Source organism: Propithecus coquereli, unplaced genomic scaffold, assembly GCF_000956105.1.
Source record: "Propithecus coquereli isolate 6110/MARCELLA unplaced genomic scaffold, Pcoq_1.0 Scaffold127, whole genome shotgun sequence".
NCBI lineage: Eukaryota > Metazoa > Chordata > Mammalia > Primates > Indriidae > Propithecus > Propithecus coquereli.
The window spans coordinates 1,717,920-1,734,699 of NW_012136858.1; the positions used below are offsets into that span (position 1 = coordinate 1,717,920).

General features: G+C 35.4%; 1 protein-coding gene across 2 annotated transcripts in view; it reads left to right on the top strand.

Moving 5' to 3' along the window:
* LOC105805317 (cytochrome b5 reductase 4) overlaps positions 1–16,780 on the top strand; it is a 76,683-nt gene that overhangs the window by 16,189 nt on the left and 43,714 nt on the right. For both annotated transcript variants that reach the window (XM_012638188.1, XM_012638189.1), the window contains exons 3-4: positions 10,172–10,272; positions 13,663–13,744. In XM_012638188.1, the coding sequence (XP_012493642.1) occupies positions 10,172–10,272; positions 13,663–13,744 (183 nt within the window). The remainder of the gene's footprint in view (positions 1–10,171; positions 10,273–13,662; positions 13,745–16,780) is intronic.

The window sequence follows — 16,780 nt, forward strand, 5'->3', positions numbered from 1 at the left end:
TTTGTGGGTCATTCTCCTTCTTGTGTTGAATTTGAGACCTTCTTACAGTCCAACTTTCAGAACTACCTGGAATCTCTGATCTTGTACCTTTGGGGGGTTCTATTGAACAAATTGACTTTTTTAGAGATTCTTCTCCAGCTTATACATAGGCTTTATTTCCATCTTTCTTCATTCTGCTAAATATGTTACCATTCATCCTAACATTTCAAACTGCTAAAAGCCAAAGATAAGGAGAAAATCTTAAAAGTAGCCAGAGAAAACATTAAAAATGACTGCTGAAGAAAAAAATAACACTATCAACCCTGAATTCTATATCCATAAAGGTATAGAATTCTTTAAGGATGAAGATGAAGTAAAGACTTTTTCATATAAACAAAAACTGAAATTTATTACCAGCAGACTTGTACTATGATAAGGGCTAAAAGAAGTTCATCAGGTTGGTAGGCAGTGATACCAGATGGAAGCTTAGATCTTCAGGAAACGATAAATATGTGAGTAAAAGAAAAGATTACTTTTTGCCCTCTTCATTTAAAAAAATTGTACAATTGTTTAAAGCAAAAATTATAACATTGTATTGTGGAGTTACATAAAGGATAGGAAGTAGAGAACAGTGAATTGTTCTTACATTACGTGTGAAGGGGTACAATCTTAACTCTTAAGTAAGGAGGTAAAAGTTGATGATATATATACTACAATTCCTAGAACAGTCACTTAAAAACAATGCAAAGAATTAAAGCTAAAAAGCCAATAGATAAGATACATTGAAATTCTAAAAACAATTTGATTAGCCCAAAAGAAGGCAGAGAAACCAGAGGGAACCAGAGACATAACAGAAAACTTGGATTAGTAAAAAGGGTAGTTTTAAATTCAGCTAGTTAGTAAATTTAAATGTAATTAAACCAAGCATTGTAATTAAAAGAGATTATCTCTGTGTGTGTGTGCACAGGTGTGCATCTATTTATATGTTATCAAGACCTAACTATATGATATCCATAAGACAGATACTTTAAAGGCAGATATTTTGAAAGTAAATGTATGGAAAAAAGTGTGCTATCCAAACAGTAAACAACATTATTGGTTGGACCTTATTGGTTGGACTATATTAATGTCAGATAAAAAGAATTGTCAGACATAAACAAGGAATCTTACCAGAGATAAAGACATTTTATAATGATAAAAGGCATCAGTTCATTAGGAAGACTGTTTATGCCTATGATAGCAAAACATTAAAATTAATGAAGAAAGCATTAATATAATTGAGGGATAGAATTAAAATCCACAACATAATTGCACATTTTGACACCTTCTCTCAGCAATTATTAGAACTAGAAAATTGGTAGGCATAAAATAATGAAAATAATGTGCAATTTCTTTACTGAACACAAGATGGCACAGTAGTCACAGTACTTGGAATAATCGATCAGTGCATTTGAATACAATGAAATATGCTATTTTACCATGTGAACACACCCTTTTTCCTTATTTATTTTAAAGCCAACAAAATGAACAGTGGTGAATAATTGAAATAAATAGGAATACCACAGCATAGTTGCATAATACTTGGTACATAAATGATAGGCATTAAGTAAATTTTTGTTGAATGAATAAAATGTGGGGATTTGGGGTTAAATATTTGTTTGAATTTTAAAACCCAAAATTATTTTTAAATCTCATTACGAAAATATCACTTTTATTTATAGCAGTGCTTATCAAACTTTTTGGTCTTAAGATCCCTTTATTCTTTTGAAAATTATTGACAACCCCAAAGTGCTTTTGTTTCTGATGATATCAATTGATATTTACCTTTCAGAAATTAACATTAAGACATTTAAGGAATATTTAAAAGTAAATTAAAAATAAAAACTATAAACCCACTATATGTTATCATAAATAGTACCTATGTTTATGAAAAATAGCTGCATTTTCCAAAACAGAAAGTAGAAAAATGGCATTGTTTTACATTTTGGCAAATACCTTTAATGTGTGGCTTAGTAGTCTCTAGAAAACTCTATATTTGTAAAAGAATAAGCATAAAAAAAGATAAGCTGGGTATGGTGACTCATGCCTGTAATCCTAAGCACTTTGGTAGGCCAAGGCTGGAGGACTGCTTGAGGCCAGGAGTTCAAGACCAGCCTGGGCAACATGGTGAGACCCTGTCTCTACAAAAAATAATAATAAAAAAATTAGCTGAGCATGGTGGTACGTGCCTCCCAAGAAGGCTGAGGTAGGAGGATTGCTTGAGCCTGGGAGGTCAAGTTTGCAATGAGCTATGTTAGTGCCTCTGTACTCCAGCCTGGGTGACAGAGCGAGACCCTGTCTCAAAATAAAAAAATAAAAAAAAGCAGATAATATCTTAGTATTACTGTGAAAAAGTTTCGGCCTTGGACCACTGAGAGTCTTGAGCTCCCTCAGGAGTCCCTGGACCGTACTTTGAGACTGACTTACAGAAGAGAATGAAGAAGAAATGAAAAATTATTAGTTGGTGGGTGTGTGGCCTGAACTGTGGTGACGCAGCTCACTCCTTATTGGTGGGCCATTAGGGTTCACATCTATGGTTACCTAACCTTAAAATCTGTGGCAGCTTCATCTGGTAGATAGTAGGTATAAAATGTCACTTGAGTCTTAACATGATGCTGTCTTTAATCAAAACCTGTCATATAGAGCTGCGTGTCAGATTGAGTTGGAACATGCTGCAATCCAGTTCTCAATTTAGTCATCTGACATATGTGGTGTGAATGAGGCTCTGTAGGTGGGAAAGGGCTTTTTCTCTCTATAGGGAGTTGGAGTATTGACTGAAAAAGAGCTCTCTGAAATTGGAAGCTTCATACATTGCTGGTGAGAATGGAAAACAGTCTGGCAATTCCTCAAAAGTTTAAACATAGAGTACTATATGACCCACCAAATTTACTCCTAGGTATATATACTTAAGAAAAATGAAAACATGTTCACACAAAAACTTGTACACGAATGTTTGTAGTGGCATTATTAATAATAACCAAAAAGTGGAAACAACCCAAATGTCCATCCACTGATGAATGGATAAACAAAATGTGATATATCCATACATGGAATATTATCCAGTCATAAAAAGGAAAAATACTGAGACATGCAACATCATGGATTAACCTTGAAGACATGCTAAGTGAAAGAAGGCAATCAAAAAAGACCATATATTGTATGATTCCATTTATATGAAATGTCCAGAATATGCAAATCTAAATAGATGGAAAGTAGATTCGTGGTTACCTAGGGGTGGGAAGAATGAACATAATGCTACATGAGGAATATTTCTGTATATTGTTAAATTGTAGTATCTATTATGTGATCACAGTGCCCTTTATAAGGACTCAGTTCTTCACAATATGAAGAGAATTTTTCCCTTTTAAAGAATCAATGAGTCTCCCTCTTTTGTTTGTTTTATTTTAATACTATTTAAGATCAGATAATGAGACCACTGTTAGTAGTGTCTCTTTTGGCCTTGGCTGCTAGGAAGTTCAGGACTATATTAACACATTAACTGCCATGTGAGTTGTATTTATCTCACACTAGTTTTGAGCCCAGGGCCTCGTGAAGCAAAACCTGGGCAAAACCCTGCAGTTGGTTTGTGAAAATCTTACTTATTAATATTACAATTAATATTGACAATTTAATTCTAAAAATGTGGATTAAATGAATAGAAGTCAATAACAAATTTTTCATTATATTAGAAAGGATCATTTTGTTTTCAAAGTTTTTATTCTATTTTTGTAATAAAACACAGTGGCCCTGAGGGCAATTTTTTTTTTTTCTAGTGTGGCGATCAGTGTGTTAAATACTCACTCACAGTAGCACTGTTAGCTAGATTATGCAACTGGTATAGTTTATTTTCTCCTATGCATTTTGTTGTGGGTTTTAAAAGCTTTTCCATACAAACTTATAGAAACCGAAAAGTAAATATTTTATTGCAAGAAACCCACAGTCTTTATCAGAGGCAGTTGGGGTTTAAATTTAAAACAAATAAATATAAAAAGTATACATGGAAAAACTATAGGCAGTGTTTGCCAAGATGGAAAGAATTCTCTTTGTGTAGAATGTCAACATTAGCTTTCAGGCATAAGAATGATATTGATCCTTGAACTAAGCTTTTTAAAAAGAGGTGAGCTCCTTGACACTGGAACTATTCAAGCAGGTGATGGATGATGCTCTGTCTATAAATACTGTAGAGGTGAGTTCTGTACTGGTGAGGGATCAGACTAAAAGTTGCTTTTAGAGTTCTCTCAGTCTTAAGACTATCATTCTGTGATTGAAATGAAGTATAAGTTTCTGAAAAGTAATAAATGATAATTTTGAAATGGGTAATTTTTATTCTAAGACCTTTTTTGAGAGCTCAGAGTTCCAGACATACAATACAAAAGAGATAATTTAGTGTGAAAAATACTGAGAATGGGTACTACCAGTACATTGCCTAAAGAAACTCGGTGTAGTTGTTGTTCTGAATATGTGCTTTCAATTGTGCTGCATCTCTGCTAGGATGAATTAGACATACAGTGTACCACTGAATATAAAATGTTCTAGCAACATTTAAAATGATTTATTTAGAACATTTAAAATGATTTATTTAAATATTGGAGTATACCTTCCTAATACAACTGTTGTATTTTAGTTTTAATAAGTTGTTCTTAACAGTACTAAGGCAATCTTTTCCCTGCATCTACTTGTGATTAGAATTTAAAAAACAAAACACAAAAAAATAAACTATCAGTATACAGGAGAAAATGGACGTATAGAAAGATACATAGATAGATAGATATCCTCCCTAAATGTCCCTCTGCCATGGAAGATCACCCCATGGAAATGATCTAAAAGTACCAGTTGAGTTGTGACCAGAAGACCTTAGTCACAGCCCAATTTTGCACTATTCAGGATTGATGTTTCATGAATCTATTTCTGCCCATTTTAACATTAATGTTATTATTAGGATTTAGGTTTTGCAGAATTTATTAATAGCCTAGCTATTAATCAATAGCCTAGCTATTAATCAATTTGAGATTATGTCTGTTGGTCTGTAAATATTATTTATTTCTATTTAATGGGCAGTTAGGCGCTCAGATATGCCACACTTGAGCAATTAAGAGATCTAGGAAGAAGTTAATGAAATTGTGTCATTGGAAAATTTAGAAGGCTACAAAATTAGTTTCTAAAAACCAGGTGGTAAGAACTTTTAAGAGACTAGAACCTTGCACACAAGAGATTTGCTTTCTGAAGGTCATGTATAATACAAACAGAGTATACACATACCTCGTTTTATCGTGCTTTACTTTCTTGCGCTTCACAGATACTGTGTTTTTTACAAATTGAAGGTTTTTGGCAGCCCTGTGTTGAGCAAGTCTATCAGCACCATTTTTTTCCAACAGCATGTACTCATTTCATGTGTCTGTGTCACGTTTTGGTAATTTTCACAATATTTAAAGCTTTTTCCTTATTATTATACCTATTGTGATGATCTGTGATCAGTGATCTTTGATGTAATTGATTTGGGTTACCATGATCCACGCCTATATAAAATGGCAAACTTAATTGAAAAATGTTCGGTGCTCTGACTGCTTCACCAATTGACCATTCCCGAGTCTCTCCCTCCCCTCAGGCCACCCTACTCCTTAGGCACAACAATATTGAAATTAGGCCAGTTAATAACCTTACAGTGGCTTCTAAGTATTCAAGTGAAAAGAAGAGTTGCATATCTCTCACTTTAAGTTAAAAGCTAGAAATGATTAAGCTTAGTGAGGAAGGCATGTTGAAAGCTGAGATAGGCCAAAAGTTAGGCTTTTCATGTCAAATAGTTAGCCAAGTTGTGAAGACAAAGGAAAATTTTGGAGGAAATTGAAAGTGCTACTCCAGTGAACACATGAATGATAAGAAAGTGAGACAGCTTTAGTGTTGATGTAAAGAAAGTTTCCTGGTGTGGGTAGAATATCAAACCAGCCACAATACTCCTTCAAACCAAAGCCTAATCCAGGGCAAGGCCCTAACTCTCTTCAATTCTGTGAAGCCTAAACAAGGTGAGGAAGCTGCAAAAGAAATGTTTGAAGCTAGCAGAGATTGGTTTCTGAGGTTTAAGGAAAGAAGCCATCTCCATAACATAGAAGTACAGGTGAAGCAGCAAGTGCTGATGGAGAAGCTACAGCAAGTTATCCAGGAAATCTAGCTAAGATCGTTGATGAAGGCAGCTACACTAAACAGCAGACTTTTCCATGTAGACCAAACAGCCTTCTATTGGAAAAAGATGCCACATAGGACTTTAATAGCTAGAAAGGAAAAGCAGAAAAGTCAATGCCTGGCTTCAAAGCTTCAAAGGACAGGCTGACTCTCTTGTTATGGACTAATGTAGCTGGTGACTTTAAGTTAAAGCCAATGTTCATTCACCATTTCAGAAATCCTAGGGCCTTTAAGAATTATGCTAACTCCACTCTGCCTGTACTCTATAAATGGAACAATAAAGCCCATATGACAGCACATCTATTTATAGCATGGTTTCTTGGGTATTTTAAGCCTGTTGTTGAGACGTACTGCTCAGAAAAAGAGTCCCTTGAAATTATTATTGCTCATTGGACAGTGCATCTGGTCACCTAAGAGTGCTGATGGAGATGTACAAGGAGATGAATGTTGTTTTAATGCCAACTAACACAACATCCAGTCTGCAGCCCATGGATTAAGCAGTAATTTTGACTTTCAAATCTTATTAGTTAAGAAATACATTTTGTAAGGCTATAGCTGCTACAGATAGTGATTCCTCTGAAGGATCAGGACAAAGGAAACTGAAAACCTTCTGGAAAAGATTCACATTCTAGTATATGTGCTGCCAAAGTGAACACAGGTTTTACATTCTAGGTGCTATTAGGAATACTCATGATTCATGTGAGGAGGTCAAAATACGAACATTTACAGGAGTTTGGAAGAAGTTGATTCCAACTCTCATGGATGACTTTAGGGGTTTAAGACTTCAATGGAGAAATTCACTGCACATGTGGTGGAAATAGCAAGAGAACTAGAATTAGCAGTTGGGCCTGACATTGTCACTGAATTGCTACAATCTCGTGGTAAAACTTGAATGGATGAGGGGTTCCTTCTTATGGATGAGCAAAGAAAGTAGTTTCTTGAGATGGAATCTAGTCCTGGTGAAGATGCTGTGAACATTGTTGAAATGACAACAAAGGATTTAAAATATTACATAAAGTTAGTTAAAATATTATATAAAGCAGCAGGGTTTGAGAGGATTGACTCCAATTTTGAAAGAAGTTCTACTGTGGGTAAATGCTATCAAATGGCAGCACATGCTGCAGAGATATCTTTTGTGAGAGGAAGAGTCAATTGATGCAACAGACTTCATTGTTGTCTTATTTTAAGAAATTGCCACAGCTGACTCAACCTTTAGCAGACACCACCCTGATCAGTCAGCAGCCATCAATATTGAGGCAAGACCCTTCATTGGCAAAAAGATCACAACTTGCTGAAGGCTCAGATGATTGTTAGCATTTTTTAGCAATAAAGTATTTTTTAATTAAGGTGTGTACAGTTTTTAGACATAATGCTATTGCACAGTTAATAGAGTACAGTATAGTGTAAACATATTAATAACTTTTATATGCACTGGAAAACCAAAAAATTTGTGTGACTTTATTGTGGTATTTGCTTTATTGTGGTGGTCTGGAACTAAACCAGAAATATCTCTGAGCTATGCTTATATAATACAACACTAAGGAAAAGCATAAAGTTTGGTACTTTTCACTTGTTTTCTTCTGCCACATTCAAAGGCCCAAGTTTTTAGTTGTTAGGAAATGGAAATAATGGGAGGAGATAAGAAAGAAAGAGAGAAAGAGGAAAGAAAGCCTTTGTATCAGAGGAAATGTACTAGTTTCCTTTTGGGGTTGGGTTTAAGTCTCATAATTAACAGGTTACTAATACTGCCAAATGTGGTTGGATCTAACATATCATATACTGAGACACTAACAGTTTTAATTTCATATAGTGAGAGATTTTATAGGCATTCCTAGTTTTTTCCATCTGAAGAGGATGGGATGTTTTTCAGTTTTAGAGTGATCCTAGTCTATGGAAAGAGAGGTGGGAGTTTAAGAGGAGAAGGGTCAATCTGAAGGGCCATGAGGCAGCTGAGAACACGTGTGGGGTGTTTCAGGCTGTATGTGCTGATCATAAAGCGACTGGAAATGCTGGTTGCTGTAACATGTGAAATTTCATCACAGATAATCATGTGTCTGTTCTTGAGAAACGTTAGAACTCTAGTGAAGACTTGGTTGCAAAAAAATTTGGAACTCTTGTTTAGGCTCATCCTCTGTCTTAAAAAGTCTGTTGGGAATAATTCTGATCCTAATCCTTACCACTCACATTTGTTGTCTGTGGATTTTGGAGCATTCAGTGATGGAGAAGATTTCTTTTAAATTTGGTGAAGAGAGATGTATGCGGAGAGAGAAAGGAGGGAACTCAGCTAATTTTTTTCATACTTATTTGGAGGACTGCTGAAAGAGAAATTCTGGGAATTTATTTCCTTTTGTGCTTGACTTTAAGCAGTTTTAGAAAGAAGTCTGGACTGGATGGTTATTTTCTAAAATTTAATTGGTGGAGGCCGGGCACAGTGGCTCATGGCTGCAATCCTAGCACTCTGGGAGGCTGAGGTGGGAGGATTACTTGAGCTCAGGAGTCGGAGACCAGCCTGAGCAAGAGTAAGACCCTGTCTCTACTAAAAATAGAAAAAAATTAGCCGGGCACTGAGGCGCGCACCTGTAGTCCCAGCTACTCGGGAGGCTGAGACGGGAGGATCACTTGAGCCCAGGAGTTTGAGGTTACAGTGAGCTATGATGATGCCTCTGCACTCTACTTTGGATGACAGAGTGAGATTCTGTCTCAAAAATGAACAAACAAAAAAATAAACAACAAAAAAAACTGGTGGAAAAACTGTGATACCTTTCTTGGCTCTGAAATCTAACCTCTCCTTTTCTTGCAATAATATATAATATGAACATTTTAAGTTATCTAAGGTTATTTAAATTCAGGGAAGTCACCATGTAATGAGGGAATATTCCTGGATATAAGAAAACCAGTTGTTCTCATTGCACTTTTGAGGTGTCTTTAGGGCTGAATTTATCTACTATCTAGTTTTCAAGTAAAGACTTAAAAAGCGGCTCACTTGCTTGGGAAAGCTCTTCATTAAGATATTCTGCTCTATTTGTTCCCTATTCTTTCTTAAAAGATAAAAATAAAAAATAGTTGAATATATGACTTGATGAAATGAATATTTGGGGAAGATAAAAAGATTAAGATCTAAACAGTAATCTTTGTTCCTTGGGCAATTGCAGGGAAAAGTTGGGCTTCCTTTTCACAGAACAGGTTAAGTGTTCACTATTGCTTAGCCTTTGCTGAGGTGACTAAATACATGGAAGAGAGCTCAATTCTTTTCTCATCAGATTCTCCTACCAGAGCAGTAGAGGATGGTGGAGTGGAAATATTATTTCTGTGTAATCTGTGTGTGTATGTACTTTCAAAAATTATGTACACCGTATTTCATCATTTCTTTGTCTTGGGAGGCAATTTCCTGTAGGTCTTTTGCATTTCTGCACATCTTGTGAGCAGTGGCACTGACTATCTTTGTTCTGGACAGTCTTTTCAAGGATGTTTGCATAGTGAACCACGTTGGATAATAGTGTAAAGGACAGGTTTACTTACTGTTCCGTGTAATAAAGACAATGGCTTCCTCGAGAACAAAAGACAGGTGCATGTATAAAAGATTGTAGTTTCCGAAGCCCAAGGTTCCTCTCCTATAATGCAGCACATTGAGTGTGCAGGTATCATAGGGCCATCTTCACATAGCTCTGTGAGAACTGGGGTTCAGGGAGCTGATGCAAATGTAGATAATCTAGCTATTGCTGTTAATGTGAGTGCTAAACTATTCTTTGTCTCTGACCTAGAAGTCTCGTGTTATCTGCCAGGATTCATGAAACTGGCAGGTTAACTTGTTAGCTTGCAAATATGGTGAAATTTCAGATCCTTCACAGTTCTTGATACTTCAAAATAATAATGATTTGTTAAATAGAATATGTTTGGAAAGATTTATAGAAACTTATAGATTTTACAATTATTAAGATGTTCATTTAGAATATTATTTCTCCTTGCTTTAATATAGGGTTTGTTTATAATGTCAGTCCCTATATGGAGTATCATCCTGGTGGAGAAGATGAACTAATGAGAGCAGCAGGATCAGATGGTACTGACCTTTTTGATCAGGTAAGGTGCTGAAAGTAAAGTATTCCAGTAGAAGAGTACTCATGGATTTAGCAATATGACATTTGTAAAATGAAAGAAAATAGTTGCATAAATTTCAGATGTGTTGTCTTGAATTTTGAAGTGTAGGAAGATGCTCACAAGTAGCAGCTGTTCATTTAATTTGCTTTTGAATTATTTTATTAAAATTTTTAAGATGATTTCAAGTCTGTATCTAGGAGTGTGTTCTTAAGTGCTTGCTGCTTCCTCTGCTGGCAGGTGTTTACTCAGTCTTGATTAATTTTAATAGTGATGATGATTGGCTTATGGGAAGCAGTGACGATTGGAAGAAGGAGTATTGGGACCTGCTGCTAACTTGCTGAATCACTTTAAACAAGTCACTTAACTTTTCTCTTAAGGGGATTGTTATATATGCAGCCTGCCTCACTATACTGACTTTGCGTATCATGTAGAAGGTTAGATAATGCTGATTAATGAGTAAAAACTTAATTTTTCCTAGAGTGATAAGTGAGAGTCTGTATGGGTATCTCAAAGGATATTTAAATTAGTCACTTTTCTCCTTATGTTTACTAAAAACAAGTCTTAGCGCTTATCTTGTTTAAAAGTCACACAGAACATGCTAATAACTATCAATTTGCTAAACTGTTATTCTGAAACAACAATATTTAGAAGGGTAGAAATTTGCCTTTGTCTCACATATATTTTGTTTTGTATTTTAATGGTGATTAACCATGTTCCAGTACTGGGTTTTTATCATTTGAGATACTTGAATCTGATTGGGTTATTTTATATTACTAGTTGTTTTTGATCAAATATAATTTGATTTATGTTCTTCCTACTTTCTCATCCATTCTAGGATTTGTTTTTTGACCAGGTTTCCAGAATTATAATTGTTTTATATTTAGAGGGCCTTAATGCATCTACTTAAATGGCTCAATCTCATTTGCTGTTAATATTCTTTCTGGGTTGGAGAAAAGTCATGTTTGCCCATTGTTCCTAATAGCATTCTCCTGGGAGGTTTTTATCGCTGTTTTAAGGCAAGTTCCCATTGTCATTTGATATTTGTTATTCACTAGTAATGTCAGCCAAATAGAAAAGTTTAGGAATGTTTGCCTAAAAGCTTGTCTGCCGTACTTCTCTCTTGTATATTCCCTGTGACTTCTTGATAATTGAATGTACTCTTCCACAAGAAGAATTTCCTGTAAAATCTAGTCTTATTTATATCCCTCAGTGTTAGGAGGTTATGTGGACCTTATGTTAGGAAAGCTTGTGGAGAAGTCACAAGAACTGCTATATTGCTAAGTTCTTTGGCAGTTAAAACAATACTTTAGTTACCAGATTGCTGTATTACCCTTGGCTGTAGTAAGACCAGTGATATTTAAATTATTTATAACTTTGACTCACTGTGAAAGTAAACTAGAAACTTAGGTAAAGCTTCTTGCATCTTTCAATATGGGAATTTACTTGTGTCCAGTATTTGAGTTGTACAAAGAATATTAAATAATCTCTTTGTTGTCATATTTCTGCCTACAGTTTTGATCCCACTGCTGACCTCTTGTCTTGCATTTCCAAATGCCTGATGGGCAATTTGATAACCCATTGGCACTTCAATTCAGCATGCCCTCAAATAATATCAACTCAACTTTCCTCCTTTTCCCTCTGTTTCCTGTAATAGGGACTCGAAGCCCCTGAGTAATCTTTGCCTTCTCTCATTGTTCCACAATATCCAATCACTGCCAAATATGTGATCTGTCTTTAAACATTACAGCTTTTTCTCCCGTTCCACTGCTTTAGTTCAAATCATCATCACCCTGTCTAGCCTTACTATTAATATTTTAATACTATCCTGATTCCTTTACCTTCAGCACCAATTTAGGTAACATGCTTGCTGATCAGTTTTCTTAAAGACAATCATCTTAGTACCTTGGCTCTGCAACTCTTAGTGGCTCACCACTGACAGTGGCATTTGAGGCCCTAAAAAGTGCATATCAGGGTAAATATTCTCAACATGCATCTTGCTTTGAGCAAACTGAGTTGCCTGCCATTTTTCACCAGTCCCATGATTGACAAACCCTATGCTTTTGCCTCCTTGAATAGCATTCTCCTTTATCTGTATGTTTAAATTCTATCCCACCCCATGCCCCCGAATATAGTGTTTTCCTCATTAGTGGATGCTCCATAAATATTTAGTTTATAAAATTCAATTTATGTTAGTGAGTACCCATTTATAAGTACATATACACATTTTTTACACATTTTCTATTTTAGTGTGTATGTGTTTATTCAGGAACATAATACCATACAGATTCTGATCTCAATATTATTTTTGACCTGATTATTTTAATGATTATATAGCATTTTATTGAATAATATATCATGATTTTCCTTTACTGGTCTTTTATAATTGGACATTTAGATTGTTTCCAATAGTCTGTTTATTTAAGCAGTAGTATGATAAGTGTCCTGGTACCCATATCTTTGTATATATGTGAATATTTTCTCAGGTAAATGCCTAAATATCTGAGTGAAAGAGCTATATATTTTTAAGGCTATAAGTATATTGAGAAAGTACCCTCCAGAAATGTTTAAATTTAATTCCTCTCAGTAGTGTCTGATAATAAATATTGTCAGTTGTTTTCCTTGAAGTGATAGTCTCACTTTGTTCATTTTCAAGAAAATATCTGTTAAATACCAAAGTCTGAATAATTCTTTATTAATCATTCTTCCTTATATAAATGGCCTTTCATGAAAAAAGCCCAGTTCAGTATGCAAATCAAACAATTACCTATGTGTTTTTCCTCAGGGAAACCATCATACTTTATAGCAGTAGTGTTTCTAAGAATTTCCTATTTGGTCACAAAAAATATAAAAAGATATACTGAAGGGTCAAGATTTTAAGTAAATTAATACTTTTCCTGCTTCATGAAGGATATTCTTAAAATTCCTTAAATACCACCCACCATCTCATGGTGGTGAAGAATATAATGATTGCTAGTACAGTTTGAAGCTATGGCCTTGATTAATGCTAAGATGCCAGCAGTTTTACCCACCGTTGTTTTGTACATCAGTGCAAATGTCAAAACAGTTTTTTTAAAAAAAGGCAAATAGCATCTTATTAGTATTATCATGAAACAAACTGAGACCTCATAGATACCTGAAAGGGTGTGGAACCTCCAGAGGTCCGTAGGCAACACTTTGAGAACACTGTTCTAAACAGTTCCTGTCTATGCTGCCTTTCTGTCACTGCCTTGTTGACTAATTGAATCTGCTGCTTAGTTTTTAGGTGCTGTGTTCAGAGCAATTTAATAAGGTTTAGTTTTGCTTATAATAAAATAAGAACATCTTGTGGTGTTAGAGTCATGTTGCTTTTCTGTCATTTGTCTTCCACACCAGGTTCATCGTTGGGTCAATTATGAATCTATGCTGAAAGAATGCCTGGTTGGCAGAATGGCAGTTAAACCTACCGTGCTGAAAGGTAAGTGGCATTGATTTGTGATGTACATATATATATTTTTTTTTTTAACTTGGATTTTGACAAATATTTTTAAATAAATCACTGTATTTTTCTCATTTTTACTAGCCTCCTGGTCTAGCCATTTTAAAAGTTTTACTGTAGTTCTTTAGAAGCATATAGTGACTGTCACTTAAAAATTTGACATATTTTGTCTAGAAAACGCATAGTGTGAGGAGTAAGCGTTGTAGAAGTAAGAGAACTTTATTTACTCTTTGGTTTTCATTAGTGTCTTGTTCTGGTGTTATATGGCAGATTAGCTATAACACTTGATTAGAGTTGATTTTTAGAGTAGTTTTTTAGAATTTAATTTTTTGAATAAGTAATACATTCATATGATTCAAAAATAAAAAAATATAGAAAGTTATACAGTGAAATTTTCCCTCCTAGCTTTGTTTCCCATTTGCCTTGAACCTTCTCACTCTTTGCCCCCTCACACTTCTTGCTCCCTCACTATAGGTAATTCACTATTACTATTTTAAACTTCTTTTAAAATATAGCCCATTTCTTCTCCTTACCTCTGAGCTTGGGCTCTACAATCTGGGTGGCATTTAAGGTCATCTCTTTACTAAGCTTTCAGAAGAGCACCCTTTGAAAATATTAGATATGGAATTGGAGTAGCAGGAGCACTTTGCATAACCTTTTTCTATGAGGGAATGATAGTTGTTTCTTTTGAGTAACTCCTGACCTTGACACCAAAATTTGGTCAATAAATTGGCTTCTTCAACCAGTCTTTCACTACACTCAGTGAGTTTTGTAATTTAAGGCTGTATTGACAGAGGCTTTAATTGACAGTATGGAAATATCACAGGCATACCTAAATTTGAACCCTAGCTCCATGGCCTATTGGCTGTGCAGTTTTTGGGCCAGTTTCTACCTCTGAGTCTTAATTTCCGAATCTGTACAGTGATTCATAGGTCTAAGAATTAACATGAGTAAAGTTTCTTGCACAGTGAGTGTAAAGGATGATCAATGAGGATTATTTCTCTTTCTTCTTACTGCTACAAAACAAATAAGCAGTATGTATGTATGCAAAAAACAAGCAAGTTTGTACTTTGGTGTTTGGAAATTCGTCTAAGCCAGTTTACTTTTGTAAACCAATCCCTTGTTCCTCTTCATTGGCTTTAAGTTCACTGATGGAGTGTCAGCAGGAGATAGGGTCCTAACTAAATTTCTAAATGACTAACTTGACCTCATCCTGAATGTTCTGTATCCTATTTACACGATCTGGTAGTAAAGGTCATGTGTTCTGTGCTACCATATGGTATGATCATACAGTATGCCAGGCTCCTCAGACTTCTGTTCTGTAGGAGAGATGAAATTAGTAAAAGGACTTTCTGTTTTCCCACCTTACTCTCTAGAAATGGAAGACAGATAATCCCCAAAATGCTTGAACAAATACAACAAATACTATTTTAAATGAGCAGATTATGTCACAAGGAAGTCCCTAGATGTGTGGGGGGCGGTGGGGGGAAGAGTGAGAGAAAAGGTGGGAGTGGCAATCGAGAGTGATAAGCTAGCTCTGAAGCCTTTGTGTCCCCAAGCCCTTGTATAGATATTAGGAACTTAGAGCCACACTGGAATTTTAATTGTCACATGGAGATGGAAGACAAGGTCTTAGGTACATAAAAGGCAGAGAATTGGACACTGAGACCTCTGCCTATGGCCCAGACTCTGAAGGGCGATATAATCAGTGACATGGGAAGGCTTGAAAAAAAAAATCTGTCTAACAACAAAGGGAGAGGTCAGGTATCTTGGCTGTTTTGACTTTGTTTATAAGGTGATTGAAGTGAGGAAGGAGACATTGCCTATGAGAATTTGTAACCATAGTCCTACCCACATATGAGTTTGGAATTTGCATATACCTCCTATGTGGCCTCAAAAGCCTCAAACCAAGAAATAAAATAGTCTCTCATTATTGGTTTCCCAGGCTGCTTGGCAGATGTATATGCACATTTTTAATGGAGGGACATACTGTCAACCTAAAACCCTCAAAATTCTCACAGGTACAGATCAGACAATGATTAGGTCACAATAAAAAATTAGAGAGCACATGAGGGAACAAGTCAGTAGGAACAATTTGACCCCTAGGACTTCATTATTCAGTTACAGGGTAAAAATAATTACGTTTTAAATACTTACGAAAATAAGAATGAATTGATACATGAGTAAAAAGTGAGAGGCTGTTAAAAAAATAATTATTCACAATTGAAAAAGAACCACCTAGAACTTCCCAAGATGAAAAATGAAGCTGGTGAAATTAAAAAGTACATAGCATAAATAGTCAAACAGATTAGACATAGTAAAAGAGTTAAGTGAATTGCAAGATCGAATAGCAGAATTTACACAGAACGTGGCACAGAGAGACAAGGAGATAGAAAAATATGCAAGAGACATGGAAGATAGAGTAATAAAACGTAACACATTTAATCAGATTTCCAGAAGGAAGTACTGGTGAAAATGAGGAAGAGACAGCATCTGAATCGATAATGGCTTAGAATTTTCCAGAATTGGTAAGTCATAATTCTTCAAATTCAGCAAGTTCAACAAATCCCCAACAAGATAAATAAAAAGAAATCAAGACTTTTTGTAGTGAAATTTAGAACACCAAAGACAATGAGTGGTGAGAGAAATAACTGACAACTTACTAATAAAATCAGTCTGTAATAAGGATGAAACAAAGGTGTATGAGACTAGCCCCAAACCTCCCATGAAACCAAAACCAGAGGGTTTAGGGAACTGAGAATTTGAGACTAAACCCTAGTCATAAAGAACTAAACTGTAATCAGTACTCCTTCTCACCACCTGGTTCAGGGGAGTGCAAACATATTTCTTACCCAGAACGTGGTACAGACTCTGAGATACCATGTATTCATAAATTCATAAAAAGCTTCCTTTTATACACTATTTCTAGCCCTGATATTGATTTCTGGGGCAGCCTGACCTGTGGAAACAGCACAAGTTTCGTAGAGAGATAAACCTGAGTTCAAATCTTATCTC